The 13,973-nt window shown below is 50.8% G+C and overlaps 1 protein-coding gene across 5 annotated transcripts in view; it reads left to right on the forward strand.

Moving 5' to 3' along the window:
• The window catches only part of REXO1 (RNA exonuclease 1 homolog), a 33,156-nt gene extending 19,271 nt beyond the window's left edge, over positions 1 to 13,885 (forward strand). For 2 of the 5 annotated variants that reach the window (XM_085211416.1, XM_010724846.3), the window contains exons 7-16: positions 517 to 640; positions 1,709 to 1,822; positions 2,929 to 3,066; positions 4,611 to 4,724; positions 5,323 to 5,396; positions 8,582 to 8,692; positions 9,052 to 9,167; positions 9,321 to 9,459; positions 11,230 to 11,350; positions 11,926 to 13,885. In XM_085211416.1, coding sequence (XP_085067542.1) covers positions 517 to 640; positions 1,709 to 1,822; positions 2,929 to 3,066; positions 4,611 to 4,724; positions 5,323 to 5,396; positions 8,582 to 8,692; positions 9,052 to 9,167; positions 9,321 to 9,459; positions 11,230 to 11,350; positions 11,926 to 12,014 — 1,140 coding nt within the window. In that variant the 3' untranslated portion in view covers positions 12,015 to 13,885. The remainder of the gene's footprint in view (positions 1 to 516; positions 641 to 1,708; positions 1,823 to 2,928; positions 3,067 to 4,610; positions 4,725 to 5,322; positions 5,397 to 8,581; positions 8,693 to 9,051; positions 9,168 to 9,320; positions 9,460 to 11,229; positions 11,351 to 11,925) is intronic. The other 3 variants (XR_004162105.2, XR_004162103.2, XR_004162104.2) reach the window with 3 other exon arrangements.
• The last annotated feature ends 88 nt before the right edge of the window (positions 13,886 to 13,973 follow it).

Raw genomic sequence — 13,973 nt, forward strand, 5'->3', positions numbered from 1 at the left:
CTCATGTATTTCACTGGAAAACTTTGGCTTTGCTATTAGTTGGGCCAGCACAGGGCACTGTGGTGTGTTCTGTAACCAAAACAGATGCTATGAGGATATTTATAGTTTGGGTAATATTTTGCCTTTGCAGCTCCTTAGGGAAGACATTCCTATCGCACTCAAGGAATGGCTGCTGTCCAAACTTCTTTTTTTTGTCCAGTTCAGAGCTTTGTCTTTTCCTCGTGCTGCCCTTGAAGTGAGGAAGGCAGCCTTTCCCAGGCAGCTCCACACTGCCCTGTTAACCTAAGGGAAGGTTTTATACAGAAATGTTTCTGGAGCATCATTTAAAATATGTTATTTCTTGGCAGTCCCAAGATCCAGTATATATTAGCGCTGTGACACAATTATGTTTTGGAGTCTGGTACTTGGATTCTGCATTTTAAGATGCAAATATTTCTTTTTTTCCCAAATTATCCCAAATTTTCCCAAAGCAGCAGTGGGAACAGAGTACATGGTAACGAATTGCACTCTTTGCAGGCTCTGGCAGAAGAGAAGGTGGCTTATGAACGCAGCACCAGTCGCAACATCTACCTGAACGTGGCAGTGAACACCTTAAAGAAGCTCAGGAGCCTCGTGCCCAATTCCCCCTCCAGTACGAACAGTACGTACCACGTTTGTGGTTTAATAAGGAGCCCTGCTTGGATTAGAAGCCACGGAAAAAACTTGTTGAAAAGACAGACCCATTTCTCAGAAGCATTATGCTGAAAGGCAAACAACTCCAGTTAGCTTTTTATAGTCTGGCAAGCTTTAATGGGCCTTCAAGAGGCGAGTCCTGCAATGCTTTGTTGGCTGTCTGAGCCTAAATGGAGATAATGCCACATGGATTATTTTTTTTTTTTTTAGCACAAGTTCTTTAAAATGAAAAGCCCTGCTAATGGAGTAACTTTCACATGATACCTTCAAAGTGATAGACTCGTCCATCACCGCAGAAATCTGTTACACACATTAAGCTTCAAGAGAGAAACGAAGAGGGTTAAGACATTTCATTATTGGCTCTCGAGAGGGTACATTAAACAATCAATTTGTGCTGTTCTTGTGAATTTTTTTTTTCCCAGTCTCTTCCCTTTTCTCCCCTCTGTCTTCATTACCTTCTTAGCCATTAGTCAGAGCGGCTGGACTTGGGAGGCTGGCCTTTAGGAGAGGGCTGCCAGTTAATGATTACTAAAAAGCACCTATCTGCCATTATCTGATGTGCTGAGCACACTCCAGAGCTCCGAAGGCCTTTCTGAAGGAAGCTGAAAGGTGCAGTGTGGGAGTCTGGCCTGTGGGCACCCAGCAAAGCTGCTCACTGCAGATGGGTCGAGTTGTGTCTGTGCTCAGCCCCTCTTTGCTCTCGCTCAGGATGGCAGCTTGGTGTGCGCAGTCAGCGGTAGAGCTCCCAGAGTCTCCTGGGGAGCTGTAAAAAAATGGCCTTCTCTGCCCTTAAAAAGTTGCAGCGGGCTGACAGTGCAAGCAGAAAGCTCCCTGCAGTGCTGGAGTAAGCTAGGAACACTGCACCACTGTACACACACTGATTTCTGGAGCAGAGAATGCGAGAGGATAAATGCAGTCCTCTGTTTGCCTGTGTGCTGTGCCCAAAACTCGAGGGCTGAAGTCACTTACTCTTCCAGAGTTGCATCTGAGTATTTCATCTCTGTCCTGTTCTGCTTCTTCCCTCTTGTCGCTGCAGAAACAAGTAACAAGAAGGTGGTGTCCCATGAAGCTGTGCTGGGAGGGAAGCTTGCTGCTAAGACCAGCTTCACCCTAAACCGGTCAGGGAGCTTGAAAGCAGAGGATTTAACAGGTAAGACCCTGCTCCTGCAAAGCTGTAGGCTGGAAATTACAGCTGGAGGTACAACACAGGGACTGGGAAGAGCAGGACCTTGCTGATGCATGAGGAGCTTTGACTTATCTGTGGGGCTGAGTTATGAGTTATTACCCGACGGCAGCGCGGTGCTGATGAGCACCTCTCTTGCTTCCCTGCTCTGGGCTGTGGGTTTGCTGATGTTGTCCGTGTGGCTTTGATGTAGTGTCGGTAGCTGTTCAGAACTGCCTCTTGTGTTTTGGGTATTACTGACTCGTGGCTTTTTTTTCTGTCTTGATTTTACTTTAACTTTCCTCCCCTGAAGGATTACTTTGTGGTGTGCCCGTCAGATGAAAGGCAAACGCACTGATATCTCCATCTGCTCTGCAGGGCTCGTTTTCACATTTAGGAATGTCACAGTAAGGTCATGTAGTAGCCAAAGGATTGTGCCACAAGCATTATTTGCTTTGAGTCAAATTGTTTATGGGTATTCAGGCTGCCAAGAGATATGGGCAAATTGCTGAGGAGATCAGAGGAGAGACAGGGATGCCACGGAGCAGAAGGAATTGACGTGAGGAAAGCTTGAAAGGGCCCTATAGCTCATCTAAGCTACATCAAAGGGTGCACAGCAATATTGGAGGGGTTTAACACAGCACTGAAAGAAGAGCTATTGAGCAGAGAAGTTATAACTGCTCTGTGGAGTGAAACAGTCAGAAATCAACAGCAGGAAAAAGCTTCTGATAAGGAGTTTTTTAGCGAGCTGTGGGCAGCCTTTGAGGGGTATTCTGTGGGCTGTGTTACAAACAATCAGTTAAAGCACAGTGAACGTTACAGGCATGAGGCTTCCTTTGTTTTAACACAGAGGCCTGAAGATGTGGCCCTTGGGAGGAATTTCAGTCCTGCTTTCCAGATAGCCCAACCTAGTGCTGGTTGTTGGGAGAGGTGGCAGTCAGCTTGTGCCACTGTCAACACTGAACAAAGGCAGTTGAAAGTAAAGTGTGAATTGGAGGAGTTCCTGCCAGGTGTTTTGGTGAGGCAGAAAAGCTTAAGAGAAAACAGCACCTGCTTCTGTGGTCTGGCTTCATCGTTGTGTTTGATGCATGCAGGAGCTGCCCTGTACCGTCGACTGAAGGAGTATCTCATGACTGAGGAGCAGCTGAAGGAAAATGGTTACCCCATGCCTCACCCAGAGAAGCCAGGCCGTGCCGTCCTCTTCACAGCAGAGGAGAAGAAGAGCACTGACTGTAAGCTGGGCTGTTTCATTCTGCAGTCTCTGCTGTGTCTCAGTTGGAGGGAGATGCCTGTCCTAAGTGCAGTACGTCTTTTTGTATCGAGATGTTCTGCTTTCAGCATGGAGCTGCCTTTGCCTGTGTTGCCATGTGTTGTGCAGCTGTTCAGCCAGTGTGGGTTTAGGATTTTTCACTTAGACAAACTCCGGCCCTGTTGTGATGGTGGGGAGGAGAAGCTCCTCATCAGCACCTGGTGATGCTCTCTCTCTTCCTGGGCAGTGATTTTGTTGGGTCTCTGCACGCAGCTTGCTGTGATGGTGCCACAGTGTAGCACCAGTCTGGGTCGTGCTGTGCTGCTTTGGCTGCACAGTTTTGGTGTGGTTGTTAGGCAGTACTGGGCAAAGTGGTTTCCAAGAGCCCTTTTTGCAACTAGCCAAAGCATTTGCCAGGCTTCCCCTGGGCAGGGTGGGATCCTCTGTCTGACTTTTCCAATATCCTGCAGCAGGACTGATGCTTCTCAAAAGCTGAATGGGGCAGACTGTGATGCAGGAGGGATAAAATATATACTTAGGGTACATTTTGAGGTGTCTTGTCAGGCTCCTTTGAGCATCTCTTTGGAGAGACGTTGCTGAAGTGTGTTAAGTGCTCATCCATGTTAACACCTTGTGTCTACATTTGTCCTGTGGTTGCTGAAGCAACCTTTATGAAAGCTCTCTTACATTAACACTGTTAAGTACTGTATTTGTGTGAGCCCTTCTCTTCAGCTAGAATTGCGTACAGCAGCTGGCAGGCTGAGAGCATGTTGCTGGTTCTGCTTCTCTAGTTTCCTACAGATATTTTAGGATTTTTGAGGTTTTTTCCTTCTTTCTAACCAGTCTGCTAATGCTGTGACCACGGTCAGCAGATGGAAATGGACCAGACAGGTGTTGTGCAGAGCAGCAGTGTGCTAGAACTTGGGGAACTGCTGGGAAAGCAGGTGCATGAGAGTCACCTCCTTGTCTGGGGTGTTTTGCATTTCCCTTCTTTGAACTGTGGGCTCTTCTGAGAGTGCAGGTGGCAGGAGGGAGAGGTCCCCACTTGGAGGGCTGCAGTGTGCTGTGTGTTGTAGGGAATCCTAGCAGAGGAGCTGTGCCCATGGGGAACTTGAACATCACTTGGCAGTGTCACAGTCCCCTGGAAACCAGACCTCATGAGGTCCAGTGTCCAGAGAATGACTTATTTATCCTGGTTCTTAAAATAACTGTGTTGGAGCACAACACAGCTTGCTGTGGATGGAGAAACAACACAGAGTGTGAACTGTTGGAGCAAATGTTACACATCAAAGCCAGCAGGCAACTTTTGGCTGTGAGAAGTGGTTTGGGGTAAATTTTGCAGGACTGCATTTTAGAGGAATTGTTGTGTCTTCGTGGGAGTTCGAGAATCCACATTTGGCATCCTTTTAATCGGAAATATTTGCCTCTTTCAGTCAGGTGTGGGGCTTTGAGGAGTGGGATGCTTTGGCCACGTTGAACAGGTACAGGATTTGCAGCAACCTGACTGACTTCTGTCTTCTCTTGAAGCCTCCTGCAGGATTTGCTGTCGCTGTGGCACTGAGTACATGGTCTCAGCCTCTGGAAGCTGCATCCGCAAAGAGGAGTGTGTCCATCACTGGGGAAGGCTGCGCAAGCAGAGAGGTACATCTCTCAGGGGGGGCTCAGCTGCGTGCTGGGTGTGATCCCCAGATGTCTGGGGCTGGAGTTGCTGTGGAACGTTTTGTGGCTCTGGAGTTTGTCGCTCGCTCGCAGGCTGTGGCAGTTCCTAGTTTTGTCACTGGGTGGCACAGGCTTGCAAAGAGCTGCTGAAGAGTAGTGGAACAGTCCCTAAGATGTGACAGTGGGGCTGGAACAGAGGAGGTTATTACAGCTTTAAAAAAAGAAAAAGATTAAGGGAACGAAATTCCTGTGTCTTTTGAGAAATAAGTCTTCTAGGAGACCTGAGAGCACGAGGCCTCTCTCGTTGTCTGAGGGAGTTCACTGGTCTGGGATCAATTTGTTTGCAGCAAGATGCTAGCCTAGTTTGAATGAATGCTGTTAGTTTTCTGCCAAAGCATCCATGGTCAGTGAATCTTAAGCCCCTTAGGTTGCTGACCATGAATCCATACTTATTTTTTCCCCTTCTGCTTGATAAATTATTGTTTCTGTGCTCACCCAGGACACCTCTTGCACTGGGAGCTAAAGTTTAGGTCTTGTTGAGGGGACTTTTCTCTTTGACTCTTAACTCTTGCTCTTTCAGTGCCGGGTGGATGGGAAACTCATTACAGCTGCTGCTCAGGAGCTGTGGGTTCAGCAGGCTGCCAGGTTGCTAAGGTAAGTTGTTGAGCAACACCTTTTTGATTCTTAATGACGTTTGTCCTCTGCATACAGTGGTGGTGGATTCCCTTGGGGGTGTGGAGGAGAAGCAAGTACTTCTTAAATGTCTTTTGCTACACAAAAGTAGGAAAATTAAATGTTTGGCAGGAGGGAGGAGCACAGCTGTGTGGAGCTGAGGTGATTTCCATTTTACAAATGTGATTTATTTTTTTGTTTTAGCACTTTTCCAATCAAAATGTAAACATGCTTTAAATCTCCCAGCAAAAGCTTGGATACAGACTTCTTCAGGGAAACAAGGAAGGAGTGAGGAATAAGGAAATTCCTTTTAAGGAGCAAACTCAGGACTCACTCAGTTTCAGAGTGTGCCAAAACCTTTTTCCCATTTATTTTTTTTTTTCTTTCCCCACGTCCCTGTGCCAAAGTAACCATCTGCTGCAGGCCACATCCTCTCCCAGGTTTCCATACACCACGTGTCCTTTGTTGTGTTGAGGGAGGAACTTTCCCAAGGAGTCTGTTGTAACCCATGTACTGCTTCTCTTCAGGAAGGTGGGGAAAGGATCACAGCCTTAGAAAGCAGAGTGGAAAGCCTGCTCAGGACCGGAGTTCTGGCCTTTTGATCGAGCTGAGTGGTGTCTGGGACACCTTTGCACAGTGCCTTTAATTAGACACCAGCCTGGCACCTTTGCATTTTCCTGTGCTGTGGTTTGGAAGTCCCTGGGCAGTACAGGGCCAGCAAAGTGGCCTGCAGGTTTGGAGAGGTGTTTGCTCTCATTGCTGTGCCAGAAGCTAGAGCTGGGAAGTGAACTGTAGGGCAAAATTCCAGGCTTATCAAAATAGGAAGAGCCTGTGTGCTGACTGTTCTAAAAGCCTGCCCTGCCCAGCCTGAAGCATGGAGGGGATCGCCCATGCTGCTACTTTTTCTTTTTCATTTGGAATTAGGATCTCTTTTTAATCAGCATTCCAAAAAGGAAAACCAAACCACCCCACAAATACCCAGCAGGGAAGTCAGGAGAAATTGATGAGGCTATAAAACATGACTTCTCTGCATGTTTTTGCGTGGCTGTTGTAGACCATAAAACCTCATGGCCTTTTAAGAAACATACAATCTCTCTAATAGCCTCTTACTCAATGAAGCATGCCACCAGTGCTCCAGGGCTCAGCCATCCTCTCACATCTGCCTCCTCGATGTTGTGCTGCCAGAGCCTGCTGCATTCCAGCTTTCTTGGGTTTCTCATCCAAATGAATCCTTCAGGAAATCGAAGGTCTGAGTCCCCCAGCCTGCTCAGGATGGGAATATGCAATGAGATTTTGGGATGTTTGGGCTCCCAGGGAGCGCAGCATCATTCAGCTTTGAAGGAGGGCGTTGGAAAAGCAACTGATTATAGTTAGAAACTGTTCTGGATGCATAGCTGGCTGTAGGAGAGCGTTGCATTTGAGAATGGCTCCCTGCTTGGTTGGGTTATGCTGCAGTTAGGGAGTGTGGCAGGAGGTGGCAGGAGGGAGCTGTGCACGGAGCCCAGCTGTGAGCTGCTGCCTGCTGCTCTTTGTTGCAGCCAAGCCTGTTTCCTTCTCAGGTCTGAAGAACAGAAACAACTTTTCTCCCTTCTTCTCAGTGGCGAAGAGCTGGACAGTTGTAGAACATCAACTGTTGTAGAAAAACGTCCGATTTGTTATTTTGTTACTTGTTTTTTCTTTCACTGCTTGGTTACAGTGCAGAGAGAGGGAAAAGATGAAGCTGGAGAAGTAAATAGTTACTGTTCGTTGGCCTGGTAGCGTGCTCTACTCACTTTTTCATCGAAACAAGCAGATTCATGGGCACAGATGCAGAATTGCTGAGTGTAGCTTCTTGCTCCTGCAGCCTCTGAGCAGTGCTGGCTTTGGGTGCAGGCAGAGATCAGCTCGATGTGGTCCAGCTGCCTCGTTATCTTCCAGTGATGCAGTTCTCTGGACTTTGGGGGTGCCCACAGTAATAACCGGTGCAAAAATGGGGCATGTCCCCTTTTGGTTACCCCTCTGCCTGCAGGTTTCAGCTCTACTGCTGCCCCAGTTTGTCCTCTTGCAGCCTTCATCCTCAGACGTTGCCAAGTGTGGTTTGGTTCCTTGCAGGGTGAGATGAGTGAGAAGCAGGAAGGAGGAGGCTGAGCACACACACTGTGATTATGCACCACGGTGTTGAGATCTGGGCATAAACCAAACCTGAAAAACAATCAGACTGCTGGGGAGTTAAGCAGAGGGCACGGCACTGCGGGGTGTGGTGCAGAAATTCCATCTGACCTGAAACCACCTAAGTGGGCAAAAGGGCAGCAACAGCCTCTGCCCTGTGCTCTGCTGAGTGTTCCTGCTTCCTTGCAGTGGGGCAGGACACCAGAAGGCTGTCAGCAGCGGCAGGACAGGCTGAGTGTGATCTGTGGCTGTGCACGGAGCAGGAGCACCTCCTGAAACAGCAGCTCAGCCCTGCGGTGGCTCAGGCCACTTGGGAAACCACTGCCTGAGTTTTCCTGGTAGCTCAGGGAGCCTTCCCAGGCTGAAACATACTGACCTGAGAACTCTAGCAGGGATGCTTAGAAGTGGTTGGAAATGCTCCTTGTTCATTGCACTGAGCACTGGTTGGCAGTAGCTCACGTGGTCTGCGAGCTGCCTGGCTTTGGGATACAGTTGCTTTTATTCGTAGGCACACGTTGATGTTTTCTGCCACTTTTGTTACCCTGGTTTCTCCTGCCATCTGTGGGCTATGATGTGGTTGACACTAATGCTTGGACAGGGATGTTTGATGTGAGAATCCTGCAGCTGGGCATGCCTCAGCCACAAGCTAAGCCAAGAGCCAGCAGTTAGAGCAGATCCCTGCAGTAACACGGTGTGAGCCTTCCCCTGTCATGCTGCTCTGAACTGAAAGCTGCTGCCATCTCCTCATGCTTAGGTACGTGATGCAGTGCTGCTATGTGAGCTGTTTGTATGATGCCTCTAGCACTGATCTGACTTAGGAACCAGGTTTGCACCTGGTCACGCTGCTTTTAGGGGGAACTTCTCAGACCCACTGCTAGACAACCCTTAATCCTCGTTAACCTTTAGAAATCACCTGTAAAAAATAGCTTTCTTGAAGTGGATGGTTCTTTTGAAAATGAGTTTTTGGTTTCTTGCCCCTTCCTTCCTTCAATATGCTTCTCTTTTGTTTCTCCTTCAAGCAACATGTCCACGATGGGCGGAAGGAGAGCCTTGATGGCTTTGTGAAGACTTTTGAGAAGTTGCCTACGACTGATGGTTACCCCGGGATCTTCGCGTTAGACTGTGAGATGGTGGGTCCCCAAGGGCAGCACAGGCACAGAATGAGGCTTTTGGATGAAGGCTGTGTTAGAAGGAAAGCTCTTCTCCTCTGCCACCTCCTCTCCTTTCATAAACCTCTAAATCTTAGAGGTTTATGTTAAATTTACATTTAAATTAGCTCTTAGTAGCTTTGGCAGTGTGTGCTTCCTTTGAGGACCGCGTGTACCCTTGAGAAGTGGTAGCCAGTCGGTTTACATCGAGCATGGACTGCTGGCTGGCCTCAGTGTGCTGAAGCAGCTGTGTTTTGGGAGCTGCAGCACTTCAGCAGCACCGTAAGCCCCGTGCTGAGGTCGGCACACGTTTGTTTTCATGTCTGCTTTCTTGCTTGCAGTGCTACACTAAGCAAGGACTGGAGCTGACGAGAGTAACTGTGATCAACTCTGACCTGAAAGTGGTGTATGACACCTTTGTCAAACCAGACACCAAGGTGGTGGACTACAACACCAGGTGAGGACAGCTTTCTGAGGGTCAGCACCAGTAACCTGGGGGGGAATTTCTCTGAGCACTTGGCTAAAAATCCCATGACCTTCACATCCTAATGGCTGGAACATTTTGGGTCCTTCAGTGAGGGAAGCCCTCCTCTCTGTTTTTGCACTGCAGATTCTCAGGTGTGACAGAGGAGGATCTGGAGAACACTAGCATCACCCTGCGGGATGTCCAAGCCGTCCTGTTGAACATGTTCAGTGCAGACACCATATTGATAGGGCACAGCTTGGAGAGCGATTTATTTGCACTAAAGGTAATCTGCCTGTTTTGCACGTGAGTCTCCCTCTGGTTCTTCCCCACCCTAGTGACTGCTACTAGGAAACGTCTGTTTTCAAGCTGGAGGACTCAGGGGTCTGTCTTGTCTCTGAGCTGGTGGGAAGATGGAGGAGTGGAGGATTGGGTCCTGTGTGTCACTTGTGATCTCAGCACAGCTTCGGTGTCCGTCCCCAGGAGGACAGACACCCATTGGAGAGGTGAATAGAGCAGGGCTGGCTGGAAGCACTGAGCCTCAATCGTTTGTCATTCAGCCACATCTGTTTAGCCGAGAGTCCTCCATTGGTGTCAGCATCCTTTGCCTGGCCTGACGTTGTGCTCAGCTGGGATCTAGGCAGGCTCAGGAGTCTGCTGTGCCCTCTGAGTGTCTGCAGCAACTACTGTAGAAGCAGTTCACGTCTCTTTGTTGCCTTTGTACTTGATTTTAAAACGTCCATGAGGTTCTCTGCCTTGTTTGCTGGGATCTGTGGCGTTCTTTGATCACGCTGCTTTGACCTTTCAGCTCTTGTTTCCTGCCTGGCCTGCACCAGACTAGTCCACACTTCTCTGCTGTCCTGGAGGGAGGGCTGTGTTCTGAGCACAGATCCTTGGGGGCTTGGCTGAGGTCACTGAGGAGTGCATGCAGCAGCAGGAACCGACGTGTAGTCGGTGCTCGTGGGCCTTCATCCAGCCATCCTTTATCACACAGCTTTGGTGGCCAAGCTGTGACCGCCAGCCCTCAGTGCTGGTTTGGAAGCAGGAGGTTTTAATGGACGCAAAGTGCTTTACCTCTCAGTGGCACCTTTTACTCTGGCCTCTCAGAGGGTTCATCGCCATCGTAAAAAGAAATTATTTACAGTTTTATCAGCACAAGATGACTGCTTTGGCCTCATAGAAGCGTGGCTTTCTCCCAGCATGGCGGGCTCTGCCAAGAGGACGAAGCTGTGAGCGATGCAGCAGTGTGACAGGCAGTGCCATGTCAAGTCGTAATGTCTGAGGGCTGTGGCAGTAAAGTCGACGTCTCACTAATGGCCGTGGCAAGCTCCAAAGGGTGATAGCATTTCAATTTTTATTTAAAGCTGTATTATCCTGCTTCTTCCTCAGTCTTCCTGATCTACATAAGTAATTATCATTGCGCCTGGGTGGGTGCCAAACTTGACTGCAGTCTAAGGGAGATTATCCATAATGTTGGCAGTTTTACACTCCGAAGAGCGTAGCAGGTTGTTTCCGTTAAGCTGCAGCTGTTTGCAGGCACTCACAGAGCTGGCAGTGGAACTATTAATGAGAGTGTTAGGAACTGTCACGCTACATTAGCTGGTGTTGGGAAGAGCTGAGGGAAAGGATGAGATTGTCAGGGTCTTGTCTGAGCCACGCCACGTTGAGGATCACAGAGCTGCCTTTGGCTCAGGTGTGCAGATTTCTCTCTCGCACCTCAGGGCTCTGCTGCCTTCTCCAGGCTGTGGCACTGAGGATTAACCTGTCCTGGATTTGAGCTGTGTATCTGCTGCTTTGAGTGTGCAGGCAGGCAGGGCAGTGAGGGCGTGTGCTGGCTGGCACAGCTTTGGGAGTAGACAGGCGTGCAGCCTGTGAGGGGTTTGCTTCATTCAGAGCCTCCTGCAGGACTGGTTGGGCCGGAGCTCCACAGGAGAGCTGCGTGGAGCTGCAAGGTTGACCGGAAGATTGCCTTCATATGGTTAATCTTAAGGAGTGCCCATCCCTGTGGGAGAAGGAAAATAAACAAGGTTCTTTCCTGCTCCCTCCCTCCCTCCAGCTTATCCATGGCACAGTGGTGGATACTGCGATCGTCTTTCCCCACCGCCTGGGCCTGCCTTACAAACGGGCTCTCCGGACGCTGATGGCCGACTACCTCAAGCGCATCATCCAGGACAACGGTGAGAGCGAGGAGGGGCTGAGAGCCTGGCCTCGTGTCCCTCCCCACCCGGCTGCTGTTCCTCGGGCCTGCCTCCTGCCCTGCTCTCCCCAGGCCCTGTCCCCACCGTTTTGTCTGCACGGCAGCAGTGAACGGCCCCGCGTACGAAGCCTGTGCCAGAGTTTCAGTTTGATCCCCGTGAAGCACTTGCTGCTTCCCTCTGTGCACTACGTGGGAGGCAGAGGAGCGGTGTGACCAGGCAGAGGCATCTCTCTCACGGCCATGTCACGCTCTCCCTGCTCTCCCTGCAAACTGACGTTGACCTTTGTCTTCCTTGAGCACAGTGTAAGTGTAGTGCTGGGCAGGAGCCCTACGCCTACAGACAAGCAGTGCTTCAGCCCTTAGTTGAGCCAGGCAGAAGTCCTGCACCCATGTGTTCAGTGGAAGCTCTTCCAAATCCATCGCTGTGGCTCAGTGTGATCACAGCTGGGCTTGCACTGCTGTGTGAAGGGCAGCGGGGAGGTGGTGTGGGGAAAGAGGGACCAGGCTGCCCTGTGCAGCACAGGGCGTAACTGCTGTCCTTGTCTCTGTCCCCAGTGGAAGGACACGACTCCAGCGAGGACGCCAGAGCTTGCATGGAGCTGATGATCTGGAAGATCAAAGAAGACTCGAAAGTGAAACGATGACCTGCGCTTTCTCTCCCTCCTGTTCCTTCTCCACCTCTTTGAAGCAGTGCAATAAATGCTCAGAGTAACACTGTCCACCCGTACGCAGCAGCATGCTACCCCAGACTCCCCGTGCACTCGCAGGTATCTCATGGACTGCTGGTGGTGCAGCTGACGGCACCAGCTGGCTGTCTGCAGGTCCCTGTGTCCACATAGTGGCTCTCGGACCCTCTTTCCTCTGTCTGAGGGGTACTCTGTGGTACAACAGTTGCCCCGTAGGCATGGCAAGGTGGTTCTGAGCAGCACAGCTAGAGGGAACTCCGTGGTTCCTCGGAGAAGCTTGTAGAGGTAGGTTGGATACGTGCAGAAGGATCTTTCTGGTTCAGTTCAAGGTAGATTGTTACTGTTATTTTTTTTCCCAAATGTAACTTAAGTTGCTTTTGTAGTCCAAAGCAGTTCTCTTCCTGCAGTGTTGGGAGAGGGGTGGGAAATGGAGTAGAGTTGGGCAGGAGGCTGTAAAGTGGATTCTGTAGCTGATGTGTGAGCAGTGAGCCGGGGGTGGCGAGAGCAGATGGAGCCATCCTATGTGATCCAGTGCTGACCCACTGTGCAGCACAGCCAGGGCTGCAGTGAGGAATGCTCGTGGAGCAGCCAGCTGGGCTCAGGGAGCTCCCTGCTGAGAGCTGGGCAGCTGCTGAGTGCCGGCAGCCTGGTGCTGCAGGCTGGGCGAGGGAGAGCCCTGAGTGTCGGGCATTGCCTGGACCTCAGAGAGAAGAGCTGTGGTGGGTTGGGATGTGCCACGAAGGGATGTGAGGGCTCCAGGGCAGGAGCTGCACTGAGGAGGGCAGCAGTGAATGCAGACAGTGCCACAGGTCGGGATGGGCCGTCCTTCCCCTCACCAGGCTTCCCCTTTGAGCTGTTTGGGAGCAAGGTTTTGGGGAGGTCCTGGGTGCAGAATGGTCCGTGCACATGTACAGAACTCCCCCCTGCTCCATCTCTGATGGCAGGGACCCGATACGCACCAGAGCAAAAGCAATCGATGGAAATGCTCTTTTTTCTTTTTTTTTTTTTTTCCAACTAGTTTACGTGTTGGCAGCTTTCAGAAAAGCAGAGGCCTCCCTTGTTGTTGTGTCACTCTCCCCTGGACAAAAGCAGTGGGGTCTGTTGTGCACAGCAGTGGACACCCCTGGCTGCTCCTCTGCATTCCATCTGCCGGCTGGCACTGGGGGGGTCCCAGCCTCTTTTCCCCCCCACTGGAGCCGTGCAGCTCCTGCTGCTCCCCCGATGCTCACAGGCCACAACGCCGCCCTGCCCTGGGCCGTGGGGCTTCCACCTGCAGTGGATGTTTTCCTCCAAGCCTTCTCCCATCCCCTGCAGGGAGCAGTGCTGTCCACCCAGGCCCAGGAGAGACGGTTCAGAGCTTCTTCACCAGGGGGGGAAGCTCTCTCCTGCTTTGCCTTTCCGTGGTTTATCCCATTTGTTTTCACTCCTGGTGGCAGCGGTGCCCTCCTGAAGCAGCTTTCCCCCAGGGAAGCCATCACCCCACCCCACTGGGGTTGTGTCCTGCTGGGGGCTGCTCGCTCGGCTGCACTGGGGGAGGGCACAGCATCTGTGCAGTGCAAATCAGAGCCCGGAGAGCGGGCTGTGGGTCATTCCCCATTCACTGGGAAGGAAATGGGCACTACTGGTGTGGGTGAGAGTTGGAGCCACGTGTTGTCATTGCTGCCCCATAGCGAGATGCTCCCGGCGCTGAGCAGCCCCTGAGCCCACAGCCCTGGGGAGGGAAGCTGTAAAGCAGAGGTTTGTGGCTGCACAGAGGTGTTGGGATGTGTATAAATGTTGTAACCTGTCACTTTTTTGTAATTGTTTTTAATAAAAGGGTGTTGACTAGATGCACGCTGCCCGTCTGCCTCTGCTTTACCTCCAGGTGGGGCCTGGAGGTGCATCCCTGGAGCATCCCTTGAATTGCTGCCTCTGTTA

Source organism: Meleagris gallopavo, chromosome 30, assembly GCF_905368555.1.
Source record: "Meleagris gallopavo chromosome 30, MGAL_WU_HG_1.1, whole genome shotgun sequence".
NCBI classification, from domain to species: domain Eukaryota; kingdom Metazoa; phylum Chordata; class Aves; order Galliformes; family Phasianidae; genus Meleagris; species Meleagris gallopavo.